The sequence below is a fragment of the Mirounga leonina genome, unplaced genomic scaffold, assembly GCF_011800145.1.
Source record: "Mirounga leonina isolate KUSES-001 unplaced genomic scaffold, KU_Mleo_1.0 Mir_168, whole genome shotgun sequence".
Classification (NCBI taxonomy): Eukaryota; Metazoa; Chordata; class Mammalia; order Carnivora; family Phocidae; genus Mirounga; species Mirounga leonina.
In genome coordinates, this window is record NW_023270426.1 from 557370 (window position 1) to 583528 (window position 26159).

At 46.3% G+C, this 26159-nt stretch overlaps 1 protein-coding gene and 1 long non-coding RNA gene across 2 annotated transcripts; one reads left to right on the top strand and one right to left on the bottom strand.

Moving 5' to 3' along the window:
- Positions 1–13046: 13046 nt before the first annotated feature.
- Positions 13047–16512, top strand: LOC118016528 (transmembrane emp24 domain-containing protein 9-like). Its single transcript, XM_035013930.1, has 5 exons — positions 13047–13333; positions 13701–13801; positions 14119–14244; positions 15945–16091; positions 16230–16512. Exons 1-5 carry the CDS (start codon positions 13204–13206, stop codon positions 16377–16379), a joined length of 654 nt encoding a protein of 217 aa, XP_034869821.1. The 5' UTR covers positions 13047–13203; the 3' UTR covers positions 16380–16512.
- LOC118016529 lies at positions 15702–19418 on the bottom strand. The gene is made up of 3 exons (XR_004680850.1): positions 19273–19418; positions 19002–19102; positions 15702–17275 (listed from the first exon to the last, which is right to left on the bottom strand). It is a non-coding gene; the product is annotated as an uncharacterized LOC118016529 (long non-coding RNA).
- Positions 19419–26159: the final 6741 nt, after the last annotated feature.

Below are 26159 nucleotides of genomic sequence, written 5' to 3' on the forward strand. Positions count from 1 at the left end.
CTTCCGTTGATCGTGGTGGCGGTCCGGCGACTACTAGTGTTTATCAACCTTTTTACAGATGCTGCAAGTAACGCAGTTTGTTGTCGCAGAATGAATTATGAGCAGCTACAGGATTGAAACTGAGGATCCCTGACTTGTCTCTGCGTCCGACACTTTGGGCTTGCTTCTATTTTTAAAAAACTGAACTTTGAAAAAGTGACACCAACAGTGCACCAACTGATTTTTCGAAAAAAATTCAAATACAAAAAAAAAAAAGCCTAGGAGACTCCTTTTACCACTTCTCTTTCACCTCCAAATTCATCGACTCCTAGATCTGGTCTGATCTGGTCTGTATGGTCCCAGGTATCCCCCTCCCCCCGTCCCCGCCCCCACATCAGCACCAGACGTCGTCCACATGGGCTTTGCTGCAGAGCTCGGCCGTAGTGGCTCCTTTCCAGAACGTGGTTCGGTGCCCCAGTGGCCCGCAGGTAAAGGAGTATTGGTGGGGGTCTTGGGGGCAGAGCTGCCCCGTTTTGGAGGGCTCTGCGCTCAATGTGAGATCAGTAGAGGTCTGGGTGTGCCCTTCGTGTCCTTCCTGGATTTTATCCAAATTCCGGTGTATTTTGGCAGCTCTTTGGAGTTAGCAGTTTCTGATTGTGCCACTTCAAGGTTTCATAGAAGTTGGAGATTTTCTTTCTAATTCGGGTTCTCTTTGTTGTTTCGTTTGGTCTTGGGGAGGGAAGTTTATTGAAGATGTTGACATTTCCCCTTCATTGGAAGTCTTTACCTCATTTTTCTTAACAGTAACAATATAACATAATCTTGGTTCATACCTTATTTTTTTTTAACCATTCCTGTGATGAAAATGGTTAAGATTTCTTTCCCCTAATCATTTGCTCTTACATATATTGCACATAAATTTGTGTTCGTTTTCTAAAAAAGCAGTACTGTAGGACATAGTTTTTTGGTAAAATTGCCCTTTCAAACTTCATACCAGTTTACAGTCTCACCAGCAGTGGGTTCTTGTGCTTACTTCTTTTTTTTTTTTTTTTAAAGATTTTATTTATTTATTTGAGAGCGAGAATGACAGAGAGAGAGAGAGTATGAGAGGGGGAGGGTCAGAGGGAGAAGCAGACTCCCTGCCGAGCAGGGAGCCGGATGCGGAACTCGATCCCAGGACTCCAGGATCATGACCTGAGCCGAAGGCAGTCGCTTAACCAACTGAGCCACCCAGGCGCCCCTCTTGTGCTTACTTCTGCACACCCTGGTCAAAGTTCTCAACCGTTGTTTTTTTTTTTTATGTTATGTTAATCACCATGCATTACATCATTAGTTTTTAAAAAAATTATTGTTATGTTAATTACCACACATTACATCATTAGTTTTTGATGTAGTGTTCCATGATTCATTGTTTGTGCATAACACCCAGTGCTCCATGCAGAACGTGCCCTCCTTAATACCCATCACCAGGCTAACCCATCCCCCACCCCCTCCCCTCTAGAACCCTCAGTTTGTTTCTCAGAGTCCATAGTCTTTCATGGTTTGTCTCCCCACTCCTGTTTCCCCCCTTCATTCTTCCCCTCCTGCTATCTTCTTCTTCTTTTTTTTTTTTAGTTCTCAACCTTTGTAATCTTGCAAAATAATTGAATGAAAAGTTGTATTTCACTATCTTAATTTTTATTTCCTTGGATACTGAGCATTTTTTTGCTGGTCATTTGTTTTCTTCTGTGAATTACTGCTTGTGTTTTTCTTTTCTTTTTTTTTTTAAGATTTTATTTATTTATTTGACAGAGACAGAGATAGCGAGAGCAGGAACACAAGCAGCGAGAGTGGGAGAGGGAGAGCAGGCTTCCCGCTGAGGAGGGAGCCCGATGTGGGACTCGATTCCAGGACCCTGGGATCATGACCTGAGCCGAAGGCAGATGCTTAACGACTGAGCCACCCAGGCGCCCCTGGTTGTGTTTTTCTTAGTGCTATTATAACTACATGCTATTAGTGCTGATGTCACCAGGATTCGGAATTAACAAATGATTACAGAATTAATAAATGATAACATTTTATAATAAAAATTTCTGTTACTTTTAAAATTAAACTTTTTATGTTGAGATTATTATAGATGAACATACAGTTGTAAGAAACAATGCAGAGAGATCCAGTGTACCCATTACCCAGTTTCCCCCATGGTAACATCTTGCCCACATATAATACAATATCACAACCAGGATATTGACATTGATACAGTCAAGACAGGGAACATTTCCATCATCACAGGGATCCCTCATGTTGTGTATTCAAGCCACACCCACTTCCCTATTCCTTCACCCTCTCCTTAACCTCAGACAAGTAATCTGTGTTCTCCATTTCTATAATTTTGTCATTTCCAGAATGTTATGTAAATAGACTCATAAGGTATGTAACCTATTGAGATTGGCTTTTTTCACTCAGTTAATTATCTGGAGAGTTAATCAGCTTATTGCTTATATCAACAATTATAGCAAAAAAGTAGCCATAACATACAATGTGTACAGACATAATTTGTATGATATCAACCACAGAAATGGGTGAGAACAGAGCTGTTAAAGGAGATGTTTTTTCTGTTATTGAAGGTAAACTGGTATAAATTCAAGTTAGAATGTTTTAACTTCAGGATGTTAAATGTCATTCACATGGTAACCACAAAGAAAATAGCTGTAAAATATACACAAAAGGAACTCGGAAAGGAATTTACATGTTTCACAACTAAAAAATTAACTAAATGCAAAGGAAGATAGTAAATGCAGGAGTTGAGGGACAAAAAAAAAAGGTATAAGGCAAATAGAAAACAAATAGCAAAATGACAGAGGATAAGTCCCTCCTTATCAGTAATTAATTAATTAATTTTTTTTAAAGATTTTATTTATTTATTTGAGACAGAGAGAATGAGAGAGAGCATATGAGATGGGGGAGGGTCAGAGGCAGAAGCAGGCTCCCTGCTGAGCAGGGAGCCCGATGCGGGACTTGATCCTGGGACTCCAGGATCATGACCTGAGCCGAAGGCAGTCGCTTAACCAACTGAGCCACCCAGGCGCCCCTAATTAATATTTTTTAGAGAGAGCACACATAAGAGTGGGGGAAAGGGCAGAAATGAGAAGGAGAGAGAATCTTAAGCAGGCCCCTGAAGTGGGTCTCCATCTCAGGACCCTGAAATCATGACATGAGCTGAAATCAAGAGTCAGTCGCTCCACCAACTGAGCCACCTAGGTGCCCCTCAGTAATTACTTTAAATGGTTAAACTCTCCAATCAAAAGACAAAGATTGGCAGAACGGATAAAAACCACGACCCAACTATATGCTACCTACAGGAGACTTGTTCAGATCCAGAGACACATGTAGGCTTGAGAGTGAATGGAAAAGGCTTTTCCACACAAACTGTAACCAGAAGAGAGCAGGGAGACTATATCAGTATCAGACAAAGTAGACTTGAAATCAGAAAAGGTTACAAGAGACAAAGTACATTATATATCAATAAAAGGTTCCATACAGCAAAAAGACATAACAATTATAAACATTTACATACCTAATAACAGACCATCAAAATATATGAAGTAAAAATTGACAGAATTGAAGGGAGAAATAGATAGTTCTATGATAAGAGTTGGAGACTTCCCTACTCTCAATAATGGAAAGAACAACCAGCCAAAAGGTAAGTAATGAAATGGAAACCTTGAGTAAGTGGGTAAGCCAACTAGATCTAATAGACTTCCGAAACATTCTACCCAACAACAACAGAGTACACATTCTTCTGAAGTGCATATGGGACACTTTCCAAGGTAGATGAAATATTAGGAATATACTGAAACAAATTAAGTCAATAGATTTTATTTTTTTTAAAGATTCTATTTATTTATTTGAGAGAGAGAGAGAGAGCATGAGCAGGGCAGAGGCAGAGGAAGAAAAAGATTCTCCACTGAGTGGGGAGCCGGATGTGGGTCTCAATCCCAGGAGCCTGGATTCGTAACCTGAGCCAAGGGCAGATGCTTACCTGATTGAGCCACCCAGGTGCCCCTAAGTCAATAGATTGTAAAAGATAGATATCATACAATTTAACTTCTCTGATGACATGGGATGAGGTTAGAAATAAATTACAGAAGGAAAACTGGAAAATGTAAAATTTGTGGAAATTACATAAGACTTAAAATAATAGACTTTTAAAAAATGGTGATTAGGGACGCCTGGGTGGCTCAGTCGGTTAAGCGTCTGCCTTCGGCTCAGGTCATGATCCCAGGGTCCTGGGATCGAGTCCCGCATCGGGCTCCCTGCTCCGCGGGGAGCCTGCTTCTCCCTCTGCCTCTGTCTCTCTCTCTGTCTCTCATGAATAAATAAATAAAATCTTTTAAAAAATGGTGATTAGATCTATTCATTTATTAAATACTATGAGTTGAGCACATATTTTGTGCCAAGTCCTATGCTCAGTGTTAGAAATATGTTGGTGGGGCGCCTGACTGGCTCAGTTGTTAAGCGTCTGCCTTCAGCTCAGGTCATGATCCCAGGGCCCTGGGATCAAGCCCCGCATCGGGCTCCCTGCTCTGTGGGAAGCCTGCTTCTCCCTCTCCCACTCCCCCTGCTTGTGTTCCCTCTTTCGCTGTGTCTTTCTCTGTCAAATAAATAAATAAAATCTTTAAAAAAAAAAAAAGAAATATGTTGGTGATCCAAAAATAGACACATTCTCTGGCCATTTGGTGCTTACAGTTTAGCAATATTGTAATTACATATTTCTATTTTTTTTCTCTTTAAGCAACATCCTCTTTTTTTTTAAAGATTTTATTTATTCATTTGAAACACAGAGATACACAGAGAGAGAGAGCATGAGCAGGGAGAGAGACAGAGGGAGAGGGAGAAGCAGGCTCCCCACTGAGCCAGGAGCCCGATGTGGGGCTAGATCCCAGGATCATGACCTGAGCCGAAGGCAGATGCTTAACCAAAGGAGGCACCCAGGCGTCCCTCCTCTTTTTTTCTTAAGATTCTATTTATTTATTTGGGAGAGAGCGAATGAGCTGGGGGGAGGGGCAGAGGGAGAAGGAAGCTCCCCACTGAGCAGGGAGCCCAAGGGGCAGGGCTTGATCCCAGGACCCCGGGATTATGATCTGAGCTGAAGGCAGATGCTTAACCAACTGAGCCACCCAGGCGCCCCTAATTAACACCCTCGTAAGCAACCAATTAATCAAGAAGAAATCACAGGGGATTTCTGAGAAAAATCCTTAGAGATGAATGATAACAAAAACACAAACTTACCGAAACATATGGGACACACAGAAAGCAGTGCTAAAAAAGACATTTATAGCTATAAATGCGTACACTCATAAGCAAGAAATATCTCAAATCAACAACTTCACTTTACAATTTGAAGAACTAGAAAAAGAAGACCTAAACCCCAAGTAGAAGAAAGGACCTTTACCCATCTGGTTGGAAATCTCCCCCACTGGGCATTGGACACAGTCAAAGCAGTAGGTGGGCTTCATGTCCCAAACAGTTTTCCTAAATCCACAGCCACAGCTCTGAGAACACTCAGAGGTGGGAGTCTGAGCAGTATTCAGAAAAGAGAGGTCATGAGGGATTAAGTAATGGAGGGAATGTAGAAGAGGCAGTAGGAGGAGAATTTGAATGTGTGAGAGTATGTATATATATATATTATATATATATATAATATATATATATATATCCTGTGTGTGTGTGTGTGTGAGAGAGAGAGAGAGATTTGGGGCACAGGTATGAAATTTATTCCTGATACGTGTTTGGGGCCACAGGGAAATTGGAAAGAACATCAGCCAGTGTTGATGGTAATTGAACTTACTTTACTTTGATTCCATCCACCTGTCCTTAAGGCAGAAGCTCCTCCAGAAGGACACCACACTCTCAGGAGGTAAATACCAGCACCACCTCTCTCCAGACCCAGGGAGCAGTTCTGGGGTTCCCTTCCTCCTCCAGTGGTGGTTGGCCCCATTGAACTGACAAGCATTCACATAGCTGGGTCCTGAGGCTAGGGTGATTGACACAGACCTCTGAGAGGCAGAGAGCTCTGTAGCATGAACCAGCAGCAAGAGTACTGAGTGCTCACCTGGAGCAACCCTAGGGGCAGGAAGACCTGCGGACCAGAGAAGGGAATGGATGTGTCCAAGGTCATATAATCAACCAACGGCAGAACCAGTCCAGAATCCTGGATCCTGGTTCAGGATAGGGATGAGGAAGGATAGAGACAAGGAACCACCTTGAGTTGTTTGAATTTGCTCTTCAAAGCCTGAATCATAGCTGGGGCTTTGCCAAACTGGGGACAGCAATATTCTGGCAGCTGGAGCAGTGGAAACCCAATATCCTATTTTGTTCTTTTTTTTTTTTTAAAGGTTTTATTTATTTCAGAGAGAGAGAAACTGCCCGGCTAGCTCAGTCGGTAGAACATGAGACTCTTATTTCAGAGAGAGAGAGAGAGAGAGAGAGAGCACACTAGCAGGGGGAGCGGCAGAGGGAGAAAAAGAAGTAGATTCCCCACTGAGCAGGGAGCCCGATGTGGGGCTCAATCCCAGGACCCTGAGATCATGACCTGAGCCTAAGGCAGCCGCTTAACTGACTGAGCCACCCAGGCACCCCTCCTATTTTGCTCTTAACTTGGGCTACCCTACCTGGACCCCAACCTGCTCCACCCCAATCCAAGAGAAGGTAGGGCAGTGACCCACCTCCTGCCCTGTTCCCCTCACTTAGTTTGTAAAGCCCTAGTAGAGGTGGGAAGAGAATGATGCCATGGCCCTTTGGAGACCCAGTGGTGTAAACTCCAGTTGGGGGGGTTGGTATATAACTACATTTTCTATTTTCTGTATTCTTGGTGCTCTGGCATCTGGGGCTTGACTAAGAGGTACTGTACCTCTCAGGGTTAGCCAGTTCCTAGATATAGCAAAGGACTCTCCTGAAAGTGCACCTTTCTTTCTTTTAAAAAAACTCATTCATTTTATTTAAAATGACAAAGTAACACATTTATTATAGAAAACTTAGAAAACAGAAATCAGCAATAATATGAAATTTTAAGGCACTCTTAGTCCCATCACATTGAGATTACCATAATTAACATTTTGGTGAATTCCCTCCAGATATTATTACTGTTTCTATAGATTTTTAATATAAATGAGATCACACATTTATATACCTCCCCCCCCCCCACCCCCCCGCCACTTTCTGGAGAGTGAACTCTCTAGTTTGGCTGAGTTTGCCTCTTGTCGGTGTTTTATCATCTGGTAAATTCAGAAGGTGCCTCTGTGTGGTCTGCAAGGTGGTGGAGAGGGTGGAACTTTCACAGACCACCCAACCAATCCAAAGTCCATACCCCCAGGCGCCATTTTTAGTGAACTTTCATGTGCCAAGCCAACATCCCGGTGCCCTAATCTACTCAAGGCCAGGTACCAGACCATCTGGGACAGCCCCTACAAGCCAGAGCCTGCTGAAATTATTCCAACTAGTCAATCCTAAACCTGCTCACCTTGCTCCCTGCTCCCCACACCAATTCCTTCCCATGAAGCTACAATAAAGGCTTTTACCCCTGCTTTCCCGTCACTCGCTCTACCTCCTGACTGACCCTGGCGCAGTCCCCTGTGGCCCTTGCATGGTGTGGTATAGCCACTCGTCTTGGGAACTGTGGGTAAGAAACTATTTTTCAATGGCAACCATCTCCTATTCTGTTGGCTTCACCATACCAGAATAAAGCCTACATTTGAATACAGGGAAAGCAGACACATGGGAGGTGCTATGGGATGGGGGGGCAGGGGGCAGGTGGGGACCGAGGGAGGGAAAGGGAAGTAAGTAGAGCACATCTGTGTCACTGTCTGCATTTGCCATCTTCCTCCTCTTTGCTCCACTTTGGTCTCCCCGTCATGTCCCTTCCCTCCCTTTTCTCTTGGGTTTTTTCTCATCAGGGACAATGAATGACCTTTGAACTTTGAACCTGAAGAATGAGGCCTCCCACATGCAGGAAAGATGGAAAGGCTTCCTTCCAGGGCAGGAGCAGTTACTGGTTAGGGAACTTGACAGAAAGGATTGGCAACAGAAGGTGGTCTGAGAAATCTACATCCCATGTCCAGGTTCATCTGTGCGACCTCAGGCATGAGGAGAAAGGATATGCCCTTGGAGGGAGCGGAACCCAGAGAAGTGTTCTGGTGCCTCAGTCAAGTCTGTGCATTTCTTCAACTGTCCAGAAGAGATGTTTAGAAGACAGAGAACTTTGAGGGGACTGCAAACATTTTACTGTGGGAAAAACATCATGGCATTTTGGCTGTAGTAGAGCTGAGACTTAGGTGGGCAGGTATGTAGCGTTTGGCCACATTTCCCCTAGAAGTCCTCTGAGTCTTGGGGTCAATGGTTTCCTGACTCTCAGGGACTGAGGCACAGCCTGGCCACTCTCCTGATTTGCCCTACCTATGGGAACCCCCAGAGTGTTGGAGGGCAGGAGGACACAAGCCCTCAGTTAGGGTTCAGTCAGGCACAGACCTGTGGGACAGACTGCCCCAGGAGGGATGGACTGGTGACCCAGTGAGACTCCTGACAAAACTCACCAGGAGTGTAAGGATCCTGTTAGAGGGACCACTGTAAGCCTAAGGAGGGTGGTGAAGCAGGTTCAGCAAAACATTGTTTGTGATATCCCTGAATTCAGCACCACCACCCCCATGTCTAGGTGTTCTGGGATAGAGAGCACAAGGAAAAGAACTTTCTTAGGAATTCTCTTTGTAGAGATGGTCACAAGGAATGGAAGTTGTTTTTCCACAGGCCAGGGGGAAAATGAGTGTAGAAGGCAGTGGTTCAGAGGAAGGGACAGTGGCATGGTCCTGCTCTGGGGATGGTGTGAAAATCAGCAGCAAACCAAAAGAATCCACCCAACACCAGAGCAGAAGAATTGCACAGGGCAGCTCTGATTTTATTTTTATTTTATTTTAATTTTTTTAAAAGATGTTATTTATTTATTCATGACAGAGAGAGAGAGAGAGTGAGAGAGAGAGAGGCAGAGGGAAAAGCAGGATCTCAAGGAGCAGGGAGCCTGATGCGGGACTCGATCCCAGGACTCTGGGATCATGACCTGAGCTGAAGGCAGACGCTTAACCATCTGAACCACCCAGGTGCCCAACTCTGATTTTATGTACAGAACATTCTATCCCTGATGCATCCCCACCCTAAGCATGCCCAGGTCAGGATGCCTATGGAAATAATCAGGAGGAGACATCACAAGAAAACCAGACATAGAGTATGGAGATTTTGGCTTTTCCTATAATTACGAGTCATCATTACCCTTCTTCCCTCTTTCTCTCCCCCCTCCTTCTTCCTTGCTTGCTTCCCTCTGCCTTCCTCCTTCCCTCTTCTGTCCTTCACTGTTTCCTTCTTCTTCCATCTTCTCTTTCATTTTCATGCGTCTCCCTTCTTTTCCCTCCATACTCTCTCCCTTCTCTCTTTCTTTCCTCTCTCTTCCCTTTCTCCAAGCAGACATCAACTGCCTACTGATGCTGTTGCTAGCTCTTTGCTAGGCTGTGGGGAGCACAGAGATAAATGTCTCTTCCAGCTATCAGCCCGGGAGTGCCTTGCTTGTGAATGGACTATTGCAATTCAATGTGGTTAACATAGCAATAGAGGCATTGACAAAGCCCCCAGGAGGAGGAAACAAATATGACAATGCTGCTGGACTTGAGTCTTGAAAGGATAAATAGGAATGAGGCAAGTGGAGGAGGTAGGGATGGAGGCTCAGGGCATTCCCCAGAAAGGGCACTGCAGGTGGTAGAAGCCTGGATTTCCCTGGGTTTTGTGACTCTGGATTTTTTTTTAAAGATTTTATTTATTTATTTGTCAGAGAGAGAGAGAGCACAAGCAGGGGGGAGTGGCAGGTAGAGGGAGAAGCAGGCTCCCGGCTGAGCAAGAAGACTGATCCCAGGACCCTAGGATCATGACCTGAGCCTGAGGCAGACACTTAGCTGACTGAGCCATCCAGGCATCCCTGATTCTGGATTTTTAAAAAAAGTTTTTTATATGAATTATATCAAATCTACTACTGTATGAATGGAAATTAAGTCTTTAGGCAGTTTTTTTTTTAAATGATTCTTAATTCTTCAGTATCGTAATCTCCAAGAGAAGACTAGACATGTTCTAAGAAACACTTTTTTTTTTAAAGATTATTTATTTATTTGACAGAGAGACAGTGAGAGAGGGAACACAAGCAGGGGGAGTGGGAGAGGGAGAAGCAGGCTTCCCACCGACCAGGGAGCCCGATGCGGGGCTCAATCCCAGGACCCTGGGATCATGAGCCAAGCCAAAGGCAGATGCTTAACGACTGAGCCACCCAGGTGCCCCTTTATGCAGTTTTATATGCTGTAATATTTCTTCAAATAAATATCTCCTTTTAAAAAAAACAAACCTGTGGAAGTCTGATGTCTTGGAGGAACCACAGATGAGGCAAGTAGATGTAGCACCCCAGTGTCTTCTTTGAATCTCACAAATGGCACCCAGGTTCAGTGATATTGGCAGCCATTGCAGAATGAGGTTTTTACCAAGTGGATTCCAGAAGGGTGGGTTCATTGCTCTCATGTTCCTAGCCTTGTCATCAGTCAGAAACAGGTTCTTTCCTTCCTTCCTTCTTCCTTCCTTCCTTCCTTCCTTCCTTCTTTCTTTCTTTCTTTCTTTCTTTCTTTCTTTCTTTCTTTCTTTTTTTCTTTCTTTTTCTTTCTTTCTTCCTTTCTTTTCTTTCTTTCTTTCTTTTTCTTTCTTTCTTGGAGAGAGAGAGAGAGAGAGCCGCCCCACCCACCCACCCCCATGAGACCCTATCCCAGGACCCTGAGACCAGGACCCCAGCCAAAGTCAGATGCTTTACTGACTGAGCCACCTGGGCACCCCCAGGTTGTTCTGTTTTTGTTTTTTTTTTTAAAGGTTTTATTTATTTATTTGACAGAGAGAGACACAGTGAGAGCAGGAACACAAGCAGGGGGAGTGGGAGAGGGAGAAGCAGGCCTCCCGCTGAGCAGGGAGCCCGATGCGGGACTCGATCCCAGGACCCTGGGATCATGACCTGAGCCAAAGGCAGACACCCAACGACTGAGCCACCCAGGCGCCCAGGTTGTTCTGTTTTTAACAAAACACTTTTGCTACTTGGACAGTCATGTTCCCCCTTCCTAATGTCTGGTTTCTGGGCCTTGAAATCTCACTGGTGCACTATCTCCTACATACATGTAGCTGCAAGCATTTTCCACTTTGTACACTTTGGGAGATTCCTATGAGTAGTCTGGCCAATGGACCACTGCCATGCAAGAGTGGTATTCACAGTGTGGTGTGGGGGCTGGTACTGGTCCATGTTTGTTACAGGTCTGCAATGAGGTAAGTACGGAAATTGACTAAGCATTTAGGAATTTTTACAGAAATTTAATATTGATGTGATATCCAAGCACATGATTAGTTTCATTTTTTATTGTATTTTATAGGAGCATTGGCTTGTGAGGGATTGCAAATTTTATTAAAAATAAAACAGCCAATGCTTTACTACAGGCGGTGGTACTGGTCTAGAGAGGAACCACGCTTCAGGACCACGGACAGCACCTCGCTTCCCAGGACTGAATCCTGGCTTTTCTGCCTCTGCTCCCAGCTTGGGCTGCACCCCTGGTGAACAACTAGCTCCCAAATCTCCAACAGATGCTTTTCAGCTTTTGTCTTATTTGACCTTTCTAATGTATGACTTTTGTTAACATCCGAATCTGTCATTTTTGTTTAATGATCATTCCCAGTGAAGAAATAAAAAACACTGCCAACGAGCTACACCACTAAAATGAGGGGACCATTCCTGGTATCTAAAACATATTGTCAATCTTTTTTTTTTTAATATTCTTATTTATTTATTTGACAGAGAGAGAGAACACACAAGCAGGGGGAGGGGCGGGCAGAGGGATAGGGAGAATCAGACTCCCTGCTGTGCAGGGAGCCCATGTAGGGCTCCATCCCAGGACCCTGAGACCATGACCTGAGCCAAAGGCAGATGCTTAACCATCTGAGCCATCCAGATGCCCCCATATTGTCAATCTTAAGACACTGAGATTGAGATTATATATATATGTATAAAGATCATCATCATCGTCGTCATCACCACATATTACTGAATAAACTAAGGAGCATCTCTTATCACTGGGCACTAGGAGGTGGAAGACTTCATCCCATTACCTGGGTTGGGCTACATATTTCTACTGACATGTTTGGGTCTACAGTGTTCTACCCTGGGCATTGTGAACTTTGGAATTCTCGAGACTTGCTTTTTCTGGGTCCCCATTTTGTCATGTTGGCTTCACCCTCCCACTCCTTTCAGTTGTGTACCCCTATCCTTTTCCAGTGGCTTGCTTGCCATCTTCTCTTCCCTCCAGGCTCACCCACAACCTTTTTGGTCCCAATGCAGAGAAAAGTACACTGGAGGAAGGGCTCCCCTGTTGAAGTGTGCTCAGCACCTCCTGCGCCCTCAGATTCAGTCCAATTACCTCCTCCCTCCACGTTCCTATAACTTTTCTTCCCCCAGTCCCTTAAGCGGCCAACTGGCTGCTAGGCAATCCTGGGTTCCCCTGCCTAAACTGCTCTTGTTCCCCGCTGCTCGGGGAGATTTTAACCATCCTTCAAGGCTTGAGTCAAATCTATCTCTACCATGAAAACCGCGACATTTCCCCCTCCCCTTCCTGAATTACTGCTTCAGGGCTTCTCATTCCGTCTCACCATGTCACCTCCTTCCCCCAATCGATTCTAAGCTCTTCGAGGTTGAAGTCCAGGTAATATACTTCCCATTAGCCCCATCCCTTCCGCACACATCTGGGGTGGCTGCCCTGCAAGTTGCAGAGGGCAAGCCCCCTCTCCTCTTTGAGGCTGTTACCCCAATCAGCAAGAAGGGCTAACAGCACCCATGCGTCCTCGAGTTTCTGCGCGGAGTAAGAGATGCGGGGCGGTGGAAATCGCTCCAGAGCCTGGCGCTGGTTGGGTCGGGGCTTGCGTGGCCCCTCCGCAGCGCGGAGCAGCAGGAACGCGCCGGGGGCGGGGCCGCGCGGGGACTCCCGGGAGTTGTAGTCCGCGAGCGCGCTCGCAGTCTCCGTACGCTCCGCGCGGAGACCCGTGGACTCGCCTGCAAAGGTGGCGGGGGCCTGCGGGGCTCGAGGGGCTGGGCCCGGGCCTGACCCCGGGCGGGGATGGGGCAGAGCGCAAGCAACCGGTATGGCCCTGCTGTTGCTGCTGGGGCAGCTGCTGGCGCTCATGGGCCATGGGGGCGCGTTCTACTTCGAGGTCCGCGAGCTGGAGGAGAAGTGCTTCATACAGGAGATCCCCGATGGTACCGTGGTCATAGGTGCGCGCGCCCGCCACTCCCAGCCTTGCCCTCCCTGCACCCAGAGTCCTGAGAGGGGAGGGGAATGGGGCGCCGTGGCACCAGCTCAGGTCCTCACCTTCCCTCCCCTGCTGGGGGTGGGCTGGGGCGGGAGGGAATGGGTGGACAGAAGTCTGGCCAAGGCATCCTCTCTCTTGCTTGTGCGGGGCGCCGAGTCTTATCCAGACTCGAAGGACGGCAAAGAAGTGGTGCTGGAGAAGGGAGGAGAAGCGGAGGGCCTTGGTCAGGATCCTCAGACTCGAGATCTTTCTGTCCCTCGACCCCCACCCCCGACCACCATGACTTGGTCACGGGGATGGACGGAATGCACCTGTTGGCTCTCCGTTAGGTAACTACAAGACGGAGCTCTACGACCCCGCTATGGAAAAGTACCAGCCCTCCCCGCAGTGGATCAATTTGTTCGTGTTTGTGAAAGACCCCGAGAACAAGGTGAGGCAGGCCTTTACTCCTTGCAGGCCCCCCAACGCCCAGCGTCAATGCGTAGCCCTCTCTGGTCGGTCCTTCATTTCTCACAGAAGGATCTGTCTCCTCACAGGCAGGCTAGCTCAAGGAGGGCCATGGTCTTTGCCATCTGTATTCTGTATTAGCAGTGCTGGCATCTGAGACTTTCCAGCCAAACCGATGCCATTTCCCTCACACCCACCCCTCTGGCCTGCGGGGGTCTTCACCTGGGATACCCCCAGAATTCTCCTGGGAGCAGGTACAAGGCTAACTTCTCTGTGCTCACTGGATGCTGCTTCCTTTAGAACCTTCTGGCCCGACAGTACGGCCCTCAGGGCAGCTTCACCTTCACCTCCCAGTCTCCCGGAGAGCACCAGATCTGCCTCCACCTTGAGTCCATCCGGTTCGCCCTCTTCTATGATGGCAAGCTGGTGAGTGTGGCAGGCGGGAGGCCCCCGTCCCCAGGGTCTCAATTCCTTGGCCTCTAGAGTGAGAGGGGTGTGGTGGGTGGTGCCTATTGAGTAGGGCAGGGACTTTACCTGACGCATCCCAAGAACCACTCCTGAGGATGAAAGGGGACCTTGGGAGGGAGTCACTCTGACTTAAAACTCTCCCTTGGACATTGCTGCTATAAACATCGGGGTGCACGTACCCCTTCGGATCCCTACATTTGTATCTTGGGGTAAATACCCAGTAGTGCAATTGCTGGGTCGAACGGTAGCTCTATTCTCAACTTTTTGAGGAGCCTCCATATGCCATTTGCAACGATGTGGATGGAACTGGAGGGTATTATGCTGAGCGAAATAAGTCAATCAGAGAAAGATGTATCATATGACCTCACTGACATGAGGAATTCTTAATCTCAGGAAACAAACTGAGGGTTGCTGGAGTGGAGGGGGGTGGGAGGGATAGGGTGGCTGGGTGACAGACGTTGGGGAGGGTATGTGCTATGGTGAGTGCTGTGAATTGTGTAAGACTGTTGAATCACAGACCTGTACCCCTGAAACAAATACATTGTATGTTAAAAAAAAAAAAAAAAAGATAGCAGGATGGGAAAAATGAAGGGGGGGAAATCGGAGGGGGAGACAAACCATGAGAGATTATGGACCCTGAGAAACAAACTGAGGGTTCTAGAGGGGAGAGGGGTGGAGGGATGTGTTAGCCTGGTGATGGGTATTTTTTTTTTTTTAAGATTTTATTTATTCATTTGAGACACAGAGATAGAGAGAAAGCATGAGCAGGGAGAGAGGCAGAGGGAGAGGGAGAAGTAGGTTCCTCGCTGAGCCAGGAGCCCGATGTGGGGCTCAATCCCAGGACCCTGGGATCATGACCTGAGCCGAAGGCAGACGCTTAACCATCTGAGCCACATGGTGATGGGTATTAAAGAGGGCACGTTCTGCATGGAGCACTGGGTGTTACACGCAAACAATGAATCATGGAACACTAAATCAAAAACTAATGATGTAGGGGCACCTGGGTGGCTCAGTCGTTAAGCGTCTGCCTTCGGCTCAAGTCATGATCCCGGGGTCCTGGGATCGAGCCCCGCATCGGGCTCCCTGCTCCGCGGGAAGCCTGCTTCTCCCTCTCCCTCTCCCCTTGCTTGTGTTCCCTCTCTCGCTGTGTCTCTGTCAAATAAATAAAAAAAAATCTTAAAAAAAAAGAACGAATGATGTAATGTATGGTGATTAACGTAAAAAAATAAAAGAAAATTTGACAGCAAAAAAAAAAAAAACCAACAACAAAAAAACACAAACTCTCCCTTGGCTCCCAGCCAACCCTAGGATAAAGACCAAGCTTCATAGCGTGAGAGTCAGAGCTATTCTGCCCGAGTGCTTCAGGGCTCTCCCCTGTCACCTCCCCATACAGAACTTCTAGTAAACTGCCTGGCTCAGAGTCACATCTCTATTTCTCTGCACGTGTAGTCCCATCCTTTGTGTTTTGAATGTAGAACTCCACACAAGCAGGGTCCCGATCTGGTGTTTTGACCCCCTGAGCAGGGCCAGTCACCAAGTCGGTGTGTGAGGAATGGAGCTGCCAGCATCAGGTCCAGACAGAGATGTAGAAGCTAGATTTCTGGCAGGTTCACAGAGCTAAGCTCCCCTGACCCCCATCCTGGGTTCCCCTGTTCCAGGCCATTCACTTGGACATGCAGTTGGGTGAACACACCAACGATTATGCGGAATTTGCAGCCAAGGACAAGCTGACCCAGATGCATCTGCGTGTACAGCAGCTTGTGGAGCAGGTGGAGTTGATCCAGAAGGAGCAGGAGTATCAGAGGGTGAGGGGCTGGGTTGGCACAGCTGGGGCAGGGGCTGTGTGACCTCCTGGGAAGTGGCTCTTCCGGCTCTTCCCCCTGAGGGTGTGGGGGTGAAATTCAGTTCTAGACAGGCGGCTTCTCCCTTCTCTCCTCCCGCAGTGGCGAGAGGAGCGCTTCCGGCAGACCAGCGAGAGCACCAACCAGCGGGTCCTGTGGTGGTCCATTCTGCAGACCTTCATCCTGGTTGCCACGGGTGTCTGGCAGATGCAGCACCTCAAGAGTTTCTTTAAAGCCAAGAAGCTGGTGTAGTTGGGCCCCAGACACCTAGCCCCAACTCATTCCCCTTCTGTTAACTGATGGAAAGTGACCTGGCCTGGTCTGTTTCCTGGCTCCCAATCCCCCAACCCTGCAGGGGGGACAGAGGACCTCTTTCAACTGGTTTCTCAGCCAGCATTTGGGAGAGGATGGGTTGCCCACTAGATGCTTGGTCAGGGAGCTGCAGGATTTTGTGGCTCTGTGCTGTTGAAGAGGAAGGTGAGGGTGCCCCACACCCCTGGCTAAACCGAATGGATGAACTGTCCCAAGATGGAGAGAATTAAGCATGAATTAAGAGTGACTATAGGGCGCCTGGGTGGCTCAGCTGGTTAAGCGACTGCCTTCGGCTCAGGTCATGATCCTGGAGTCCCGGGATCGAGTCCCGCATTGGGCTCCCTGCTCGGCAGGGAGTCTGCTTCTCCCTCTGACCCTCCTCCCTCTCATGCTCTCTGTCTCTTATTCTGTCTCAAAAAAAAAAAGAGTGACTATAAACTGCAACCTTTCTGACCTAAACATTTATTGCCTCCCGCTCTGCAATTCATTCTGGTGTTTTGTTTCTAACCAGATATTAACATGTGAGGCTTTGCATGCATTGGTGGGGACTGATCCTGAAATGGATGGGATGAAGAAAGCTTGTTCTCCAAAAGCCTTAGCAACCTGTGGAGCCCTTTCCAGAAAGGTCCAATTTGGGCCTATGTTATGGGTAACCTGAGTGCTTGTGGTGCTCCTGTGCTTCTTTGTGGGCTCCGGTCAGGTTCATGTGCTCTTCTGCTGGGTTCTTCCAGGTAGTCGGATGAGCACCTCTGTCTTCCCACTATTTTTCAGCCAACTTGTGTCTCTCTTTATGATGTTACAGGTTAATTTTTTTTCAGGAGATGCTTTCTTTTCTCCTTTAAAAAAAAAAAAGGATTCCAAGTAATAGTTTCCATTATAGTCAGCATCTCCTATAACTTGACCTTCACATGTGCACACAGGTGTAGATGACCAGGCATCTATGCACCCACCGCATCTGCCTGCTCTAGCCCACATTTTACCTCTGCTGGTTGCCCTGTTGGAATAGTCATCTCCCATGTGAATCTGACATTTTCTGTGATAAGGAAATTCACTGGCTGGCACCCTCAACAAAATGAAGTCTAAATCATCAAGGCTAAGGATGTTATTAAAGGGAGACTCCCCATGAGGAGAGGGATGTGGGGACAGCCCCAGCACTTGGCCCCTGAGAGAGACACACCCACCCCTAGGATATGTTTTAGGGACACTGCAAGCCTTGGAGATTCGTTCATTTGTGGGCGTGGTCATGACTGGCCTCTGGAAAGTATGAGTGGACTGAACTGACGGCTGGTGGGGAACCACTGGAGAGTAACCTCAGACCACAGTTTGTGATCTTAGGGCCCATTACCCTTACCTGAAGGGGTGTGAGTGTGTGTGTGGGGGGGTGCTCTGCTCTCTGCCATAGGAGCAGCAGAGTGATCCAGACAGGCACATTTTTGCACATGGAGCCTATGGTCTGATACCAAATGAGGCAGGGCTTGAACAACAGGTAAAGGTGATGCATGCTTCTGAGAAGGGTATTTGCTGAGAATGACATGATACTAGCTCTGGTCTAATCGAGATGGTCCGGAAAGGCTGCTTTTTAGAATTGCATTCATGATTAGTAGGAGTTAGCTGGGGGAAGTGCGTTCTGGCCAGGACTAGCACATACAGGAGCCCTAAACCAAAAAAGAATATGGCAATCTGAGAAATCAAAAGAAGGCCACTATATCATAATCCCAACTCTAAGAGACCACAGGACAGATCTGGTGTTCCCCTGGGGTATGGGAAGTGAAAGTGAACCTGCCTTCAGAGCCATACTGCTGGGCCCGGATGATCTGGGGAGAAGGGGCTTCAGCAAGTGTTACAGGGGGATTGGGCTGGAAAGAAACAGGGCTTCAGGCTCTCAGTGCCTCAAAAGTTGGCAAACAGAGCCTTAGGCACCTCGCAACACTAAAAGGTCTAGAGCTGCGCAGCAGCAGTTGCCAAAAGCTTGTCTGAGAACCTTCTGGGGTAAGGGGTGAAGCGTCTGAGATGGAGCTGACACGTGACTGCTCTTGGGAAGGGCTCTTTATTGGAGCTCCTGCCATTTCCGCTCTTTTGGTGTGGTTCTTTTCTTAAACCAAAGGTGGCAACTAAAGGTTTTTTTTTCTTTTGCTTTAATATCCTTATTCGTCGAAAGTAAAAGCCGCTCATTCGTTTTGGAAAGCACCCCGTTCTGTGAACTCCTCAAGTCTAGACATCACAGCATTAGAGTTAACGAAATTCTTTGATGGCCAACACCACAATTTACCCACGAAGCACGCCTACAAGACAGGTGCGTTTCCATCTCACAGGCCAGGAAAACGGCTCGGGGCAGGGAAGGGGCTTGGCGGAGTCATGCAGCCGTCGGGAAGCTGAGAGGAGCAGCTAGCCTACAGCAGCCCAAGTTTGGCCTAGAGCGAAAACCCGGGATCTTCTCACCAACCCCCAATGACGGCCAGCAGTTGAGCGGCTGCGGCGAGTAGGAGGGAAGTACCAGCACCCGCCTGGTCTGGCGCTGAAGTGCAGAGCGGAGGGCTCGGCGGGGCTCAGGGGCCGGCTCACCTTGTCCTCTGGGTCCTTCACCTCCACGAACATACCAAGCCCGGGGGTGGCCGGCTGGTACTCCTCCCGCTGCTTGTCATACAGCTGTGTCCGGTAGTTTCCTGGAGGGAAGTGGGGCGAACCCAGGTCAGACGAGCGCGAGGTGGGGTCGAGTCGGCCCCCGCCAGGACGCGGCGAGACCCGCTGCTCCCCGCTCTGGAAGAGCGGACTCTCCCGCGCCCCCCGCCCCAAGACCAAGGTCTTGTTCCAAACTCTCCCCTTCCACCCGCACCTATAACCATGGTCTCGTCCGGAATCTCCTCAATAAAGCACTTCTTTTCGGTCTCCCCGATGTGGAAGTAAAGCGCGCCTCCGCGGGCCGCAAAACACCCTTCTCAGACCCGCTCTGCATCCGCCCGGCACTTGTATCCACAGCCGCAGGCGGCGGCAGCACGTAACCTTGACGAGCCGCAGGGCCTGCCGGGATGACGAGTTCCATTGGCTGGACTACAAGTCCCGAAATGCCCTCGGCCCCAGCGAAACTACCTGATAAGGGAGGCGCTTCTGCTCCTGATAGAATTGGGGCCCCGGAATTGAAACCTCCTTTCCGTTGATTGTCGTGGTGGCCGGCGGATGTGTTTATTAGCTTTTTACAGATGCTGGAAGTAACACAGTATGTTTGTGGGGTGGCAGGATGAATTATGAGCAGGTACAGGATTGAAACCGAGGATCCCTGACTTTTCCTCCAGGTGTCTGCATTTACACTTTGGGCTTGCTTGCATTTTTTTTTTTTTTTTTTTTTAAGATTTTATTTATTTGCGAGAGAGAGAATGAGAGACATAGAGCATGAGAGGGAGGAGGGTCAGAGGGAGAAGCAGACTCCCTGCTGAGCAGGGAGCCCGATGCGGGACTCGATCCCGGGACTCCAGGATCATGACCTGAGCTGAAGGCAGTCGCTTAACCAACTGAGCCACCCAGGTGCCCCTTGCTTGCATTTTTTAAAAACTGATCTTTGAGGGGGTCTGGGTGGTTCAGTGGGTTGGTTAAGCGTGAAGCTCTTGATTTCAGTTCAGGTCTTGATCTCCCGGGTCCTGAGTTTGAGCCCTGTGTTAACCACCAGCTGGGCGTGGAGCCTACTTTAAAAAAGCAAAAACAAACAAACAAAAAACAGGGGCGCCTACGTGGCTTAGTCAATTAAGCATTCCAAAAGATCCTGATTTCTGCTTAGTCAATTAAGCATCCCCAAAGCTCCTGATTTCTGCTCAGGTCATGATCCCAGAGTCCTGGAATTGAGCACCGCCTTCCATAGGGGTTCCAGATGGAGTCTGCTTGAGATTCCCTTTCCCTCTCCCTCTGCCCTCCGCCCCCTCCCCCCAAGCTCGAGTGCGCTTTCTCCCTCTAGGATAAACAAATAAATCTAAAAAAAAAAAAAAGGGCAAAAAACCGAACAAAACAAACCCCTCTGAATTTTGAAAAAGTGACACAAATGGTGTGCCAACTTCTCTTGGGGGGCAAAAAAAAAAAAAGCCAAGGAGACTCCCTTTACCTTTTTTGCTCTTCAAAACCCATCCACTCCTAGAATTGGCCTGATCTGATCTGGTCTGTATGGTCCCAGGCATTCCCCCGCACAGCATCAGTACCAGACATCATCCACGCGGGCTTTGCTGCAGGGGCTCCGCCTTGGTGGCTCCTCTCCAGGACCTGGTTCGGTGCTCCAGTGGCCCGCAGGTAAAGGAGTATTGGTGGGGGTCTTGGGGAGAGTCGCCTGTTTTGGAGGGCTCTGTGCTCAGTGTGAGATCAACAGAGGGTCTGTGTCTGCCTTTCCAGGATTTTATCCAAATTCCAGTGTATTGGGTAGCTCTTCGGAGTTAGTTTCTGATTGTGCCTACCATAAGGTCTCATAGAAGATGGAGGTTTCCTCTCTAGTTTGGATTCTCTTTGTTTGATCTTGGGGAGGGAAGTTTAAAGAGGATGTGTTGACATTCCCCCCTCATTACAAGTCTTTAACTCATTTTTCTTAACAGTAACAATATAACATCATCTTGGTTCATACAGCACCTTATTTTTAACCATTCCTGTGATGAACGTGGTTAAGATTTTTTTCCCCCAATTATTTTTTTCAATGATTCATCTGCTTATTTTAGAGAGAGAGAGAGTATGTGCGTGTGCACGGGCAGCGGAGGGGCTTAGGGAGAAGAGAATTTTTTTTTTTTTATTAAGATTTTATTTATTTGACAGAGAGAGACACAGCGAGAGAGGGAACACAAGCGGGGGGTGGGTGGGAGAGGGAGAAGCAGGCTTCCCGCTGAGCGGGGAGCCCAATGCGGGGCTCGATCCCAGGACCCCGAGATCATGACCTGAGCCGAAGGCAGATGCCCAACGACTGAGCCACCCAGGCGCCCCGAGAGAAGAGAATGTTAAGCAGACTCCGTGCTGAGCACAGAGCCCAACGTGGGGCTCCATCTCACTACCCTGAGATCACAACCCCAGGTAAAAAGAAGAGTCAGTGGCTTAACTGACTGTGCCACCCAGGCACCCCCCCCCCATTATTTGCTCTTACATATATTGCTGCAATAATAATTCGTGTTCATTTTCTTTTTTTTTTTTTATTTTTAAAGATTTTATTTATTTGACAGAGTGAAACACAGCGAGAGAGGGAACACAAGCAAAGGGAGGGGGAGGGGGAGAAGCAGGCTTCCCGCCGAGCAGACCGATGCGGGGCTCGATCCCAGGACCCTGGGATCATGACCTGAGCTGAAGGCAGACGCTTAACGACTGAGCCACCTAGGCGCCCCTCGTGTTCATTTTCTAAAAAAGCATTACTGTAGGACATAGTTTTTGATAAGAAATCACAAAATTCCCCTTTCAAACTTTGTACCAATTATAGTTTCACCAGCAGTGTATTGCAGTGCTTAATTTCCACACTCTGGTCAACTGTTCTCAACCTTTTTAATCTTTGCAAAAGTTTAAAAGTGGATGAAAAGTTGTATTTCCTTTTATTTTCTGTTTATTTCATTTCCTTCCTATCCTTTTCATTTTTATTTCCTCAGATGTTGAGTGTTTCTTCTCGGTCATTGATTTCTTCTGTGAATTGCTGATTGTGTTTTTCTTTCTTTTGCTTTTTTAAAGATATTTATTTATTTATTTGAGAGAGAGAGCACAGAGGGAGAGTGAGAGGGAGAAGCAGACTCCCTGCTAAGTAGAGAGCCCGACTCCATCTCAGGACCCTGAGATAACCTACTGAGCCACCCAGGCACCCCTGGTTGTGTTTTTCTTAGTGCTATTATAACTACATGCTGATTTCACCACCATTCGGAATTAACAAATGATTACAGAATTAATAAATGATAACTTTTTATAACAAAAGTTTCTAGTATTTTAAAAATTAAACTTTTTATGTTGAGATAATTATAGATTCACATGCAATTGTAAGAAACAATGCAGAGAGATCCAATGTACCCATTACCCAGTTTCCCCCATAGTAACATCTTGCCCACGTATAATACAATATCACAACCAGAATATTGACATTGATACAGTCAAGACAGGGAACATTTCCATCACCACAGGGATCCCTCATGTTGACTTATTATACCTACACTTTACTTCCCTATTCCTTCACCCCGTCTTTCACCCTAGACAACAATTAATCTGTGTTCTCCATTTCTATAATTTTGTCAAGAATGTTATATACGTGGAATCATGCAGTATGCAACTTTTTGAGATTGGCTTTTTCCATTTAGTATAATTCTCTGGATATTTATTCAGTTTATTGAATGTTTCCACAGCTTCTTTTTATAGTAAGGAGTAACCATTACACACAATGTATAAAAATATAATTCTGTGAGGGGCGCCTGGGTGGCTCAGTCGTTGGGCGTCTGCCTTCGGCTCAGGTCGTGATCCCAGCCGGCGTCCGGGGATCGAGTCCCGCATCGGGCTCCCTGCTCGGCGGGAAGCCTGCTTCTCCCTCTCCCACTCCCCCTGCTTGTGTTCCTGCTCTCGCTCTCTCTGTCAAATAAATAAAATCTTAAAAAAAAAAAAAATATATATATATATATATATATAATTCTGTGATATCCACAACCGAAAGGGTAAGAACAGAGCTGTTAAAGGAGCAGAGTTTTTGGATGTTACTGAAGGTAAACTGGCATAAATTCCAATTAGAGTGATATAACTATAGGATGTTAAATGTCATTCCCATGGTAACCACATAGAAAATAGCCATAGAATATGTACTAAAGGAAATGAGAAAGGAATTTGAATGTTTCACTACTAAAAAATTAAACGCAAAGAAGACAGTAAATGCAAGACATGAGGAACAAAAAGCTATAAGGCAAATAGAAAACAAATAGCAAAATGACAGAAGTCCTTCCTTATCAGTAATTACTTTAAATGTAAATGGATTAAACTCTCCAATGAAAAGATAAAGATTGGCAAAATGGATAAAAGCCATGACCCAAGTATATGTTGTCTATGGGAGACTTGCTTTAGACCCAGACATAAAAGTGAAAGAATAGAAAAGGCTATTCCATATGAACAGTAACCAGAAGAGAGCAGGGAGACTATCTAGTATCAGACAAAATAGACTTTAAATCAGAAAAGGTTACAAGATATGGTAATGGCACAAAGAGAGACACATAGATCTATGGAACAGGATAGAGAGCCCAGAAATAAATCCACACTTATATGGTCTATTAATCTACAACAAAGGACGCAAGAATATATAATGGAGAAAAGACAGTCTTTTCAATAAATGGTGTTGGGAAAACTGGCAGCTACAGGCAAAAAAGAAACTGGATCACTTTCTTACACCATACGCAAAATAAACTCAAAATGGATTAAAGACCTAAATATAAGATCTAAAATCATAAAACTTTTAAAGGATAATATAGGCAGTAATCTCTTGGGCATTGGCCTTAGGAACATATTTATGGAAGGAAAGGGAAGGCAAGAGAAACAAAAGCAATAATAAGCTGTTGGGATTTTGTCAAGCTAAAAAGATTTTTGCACATCAGAGGAAACCATCAACAAAATGCACAGGCAACCTACTGAATGGGAGAAAACATTTGCAAATGATATATCTGATAAGGGGTTAATTTCCAAAATATACGAAGAACTCATACAATTCAATACCAAAAAAGAAAAAAAAAAAAAACAACAACACACAAAACAAACCAAAACACCCCAATCTGATTAAAAAATGGACAGAGAACCTGAATAGACATCTTTCCAAAGAAGACGTACAAATGGGCAACAGACACATGAAAAGATGCTCAACATCATTCAAGAGCTAGGACATGCAAAGCAAAATCACAACGAGATACTGCCTCACAGCAGTCAGAATGGCTAGAATCAAAAAGACAAGAAAAAACAAGTGTTGATGAGGATGTGGAGAAAAGGGAACTCTTGTGCACTGTTGCTAAGAATGTAAATTGATGCACCGTTGTGGAAAACAGCATGGAAGTTCCTCAAAAAATTAAAAATAGGACTGCCATACAGTCCAGGGGTACCTGGGTGGCTCAGTTGGTTAAGTGTCTGCCTTCGGTTCAGGTCATGATCCCAGGGTCCTGGGATCAAGCCCCGCATTGGGCTCCCTGTTCAGCGGGGAGTCTGATTGTCCCTCTCCCTTTCCCTCTGCCCCTCTCCTTGTTTGCACACACACATTCTCTCTCTCTCTCAAATAAATAAATAAAATCTCAAAAAAAAAAAGTACTTACCATGCAGTCCAGTAATTCCACTCCTGGGTACCCAAAGAAAATGAAAACACTAATTTAAAAAGATATATGTACCTCTATATTCATTGCACCTTTATGTACAATGCCAAGACATGGAAGCAACCTGTGTCCATTGATAGAGAATGGATAAAGGAGAAATGGTGTGTATATATATATATCACTCAGCCTTAAAAAAAGAATTAAATTCTGCTATTTGTGACAACATGGATGGACCTAGAGGGTATTATGCTGAGTGAGGTAAATCAGAGAAAGACAGATACCTTATAATTTCACTTATATGTGGAATCTTGTTTTATAAAGATTTAATTTATTTATTTGAGAGACAGAGAGAGAGAAAGAGAGAGCATGAGCAGAGGGGAGGGGCAGAGGGAGAGGGAGAAGCAGACTCCTTGCTGAGCAGGGAGTCTGATGTGGAGCTCAATCCCAGGACCCTGGGATCATGACCTGAGCTGAACGCAGATGCTCAACCAACTGAGCCATCCAGGTGTCCCTTAAAGATTTTATTTATTAGAGAGAGAGTGTGTGCATGAGTGGGGGGAGGGGCAGAGGAAGAGGGAGAGAGAGAGAGAATCCCAAGTAGGCTCCATGACCAGCATGGAGCCTGACGTGGGGCTTGATCTCACAATGCTGAGATCATGACCTGAGCCAAAATCAAGAGTCAGACGCTTGATGGACTGTCACCCAGGTGCCCCTATAATAAGTCTTTAAATCAGGTAGTGTTAGTCCTCAACTTTTTTTTGTATTTCCAGGTTGTTTTGGCTATTTTAGTGCATTTCAATATGAAGCATCAGCTTGTTAATTTTTCAGAAAAAAACCTGCTGGGGGGAGCCTGGGTGGCTCAGTCGGTTAAGCGTCTGACTCTTGATTTCAGTTCAGGTCATGATCTCAGGGTCCTGAGATTGAGTCCCGTGTCAGGCTCTGTGCTCAGTGGGGAGTCTGTTTGAGGATTCTCTCTCTCTCCCTCTTCCTTTGCCCTCCCCCGCCCCAAAATAAATAAATCTTAAAAAAAAAAAAAAAGGAGAGAGAGAGAGAGAGAAATGTGCGGGGATTTTGACTGGGATTGTGTTGAATTTGTAGACCAATGTGAGGAGAACTGATATCTTAACATTACTGAGTTTTCTGGTCCCTGAACACAGTATATCTTTGCATTTTTATAGATCTTTAATTTTTCTGAGCATGTTCTTGTGTAGTTTTTGGTTCTTTAAATCAATTAATTAGAATCAGATAATTCACTTTCTTTCTTGTGTGTATTTTGCTAGTTATTTGTGGTTAATTACAGTGAAAAATGGGGCCGACATGAAAGTGACACATATCATTTCAACTCACTACCCGTTTGCCAGAGCTAATCATATGTTCCCACCCAACTGTAAGGGGGCCAGGAACTACAATTCTGCTACATGCTGGGAAAGGAAGAAAACCAGAAATATTTGGTGACCATCACTGA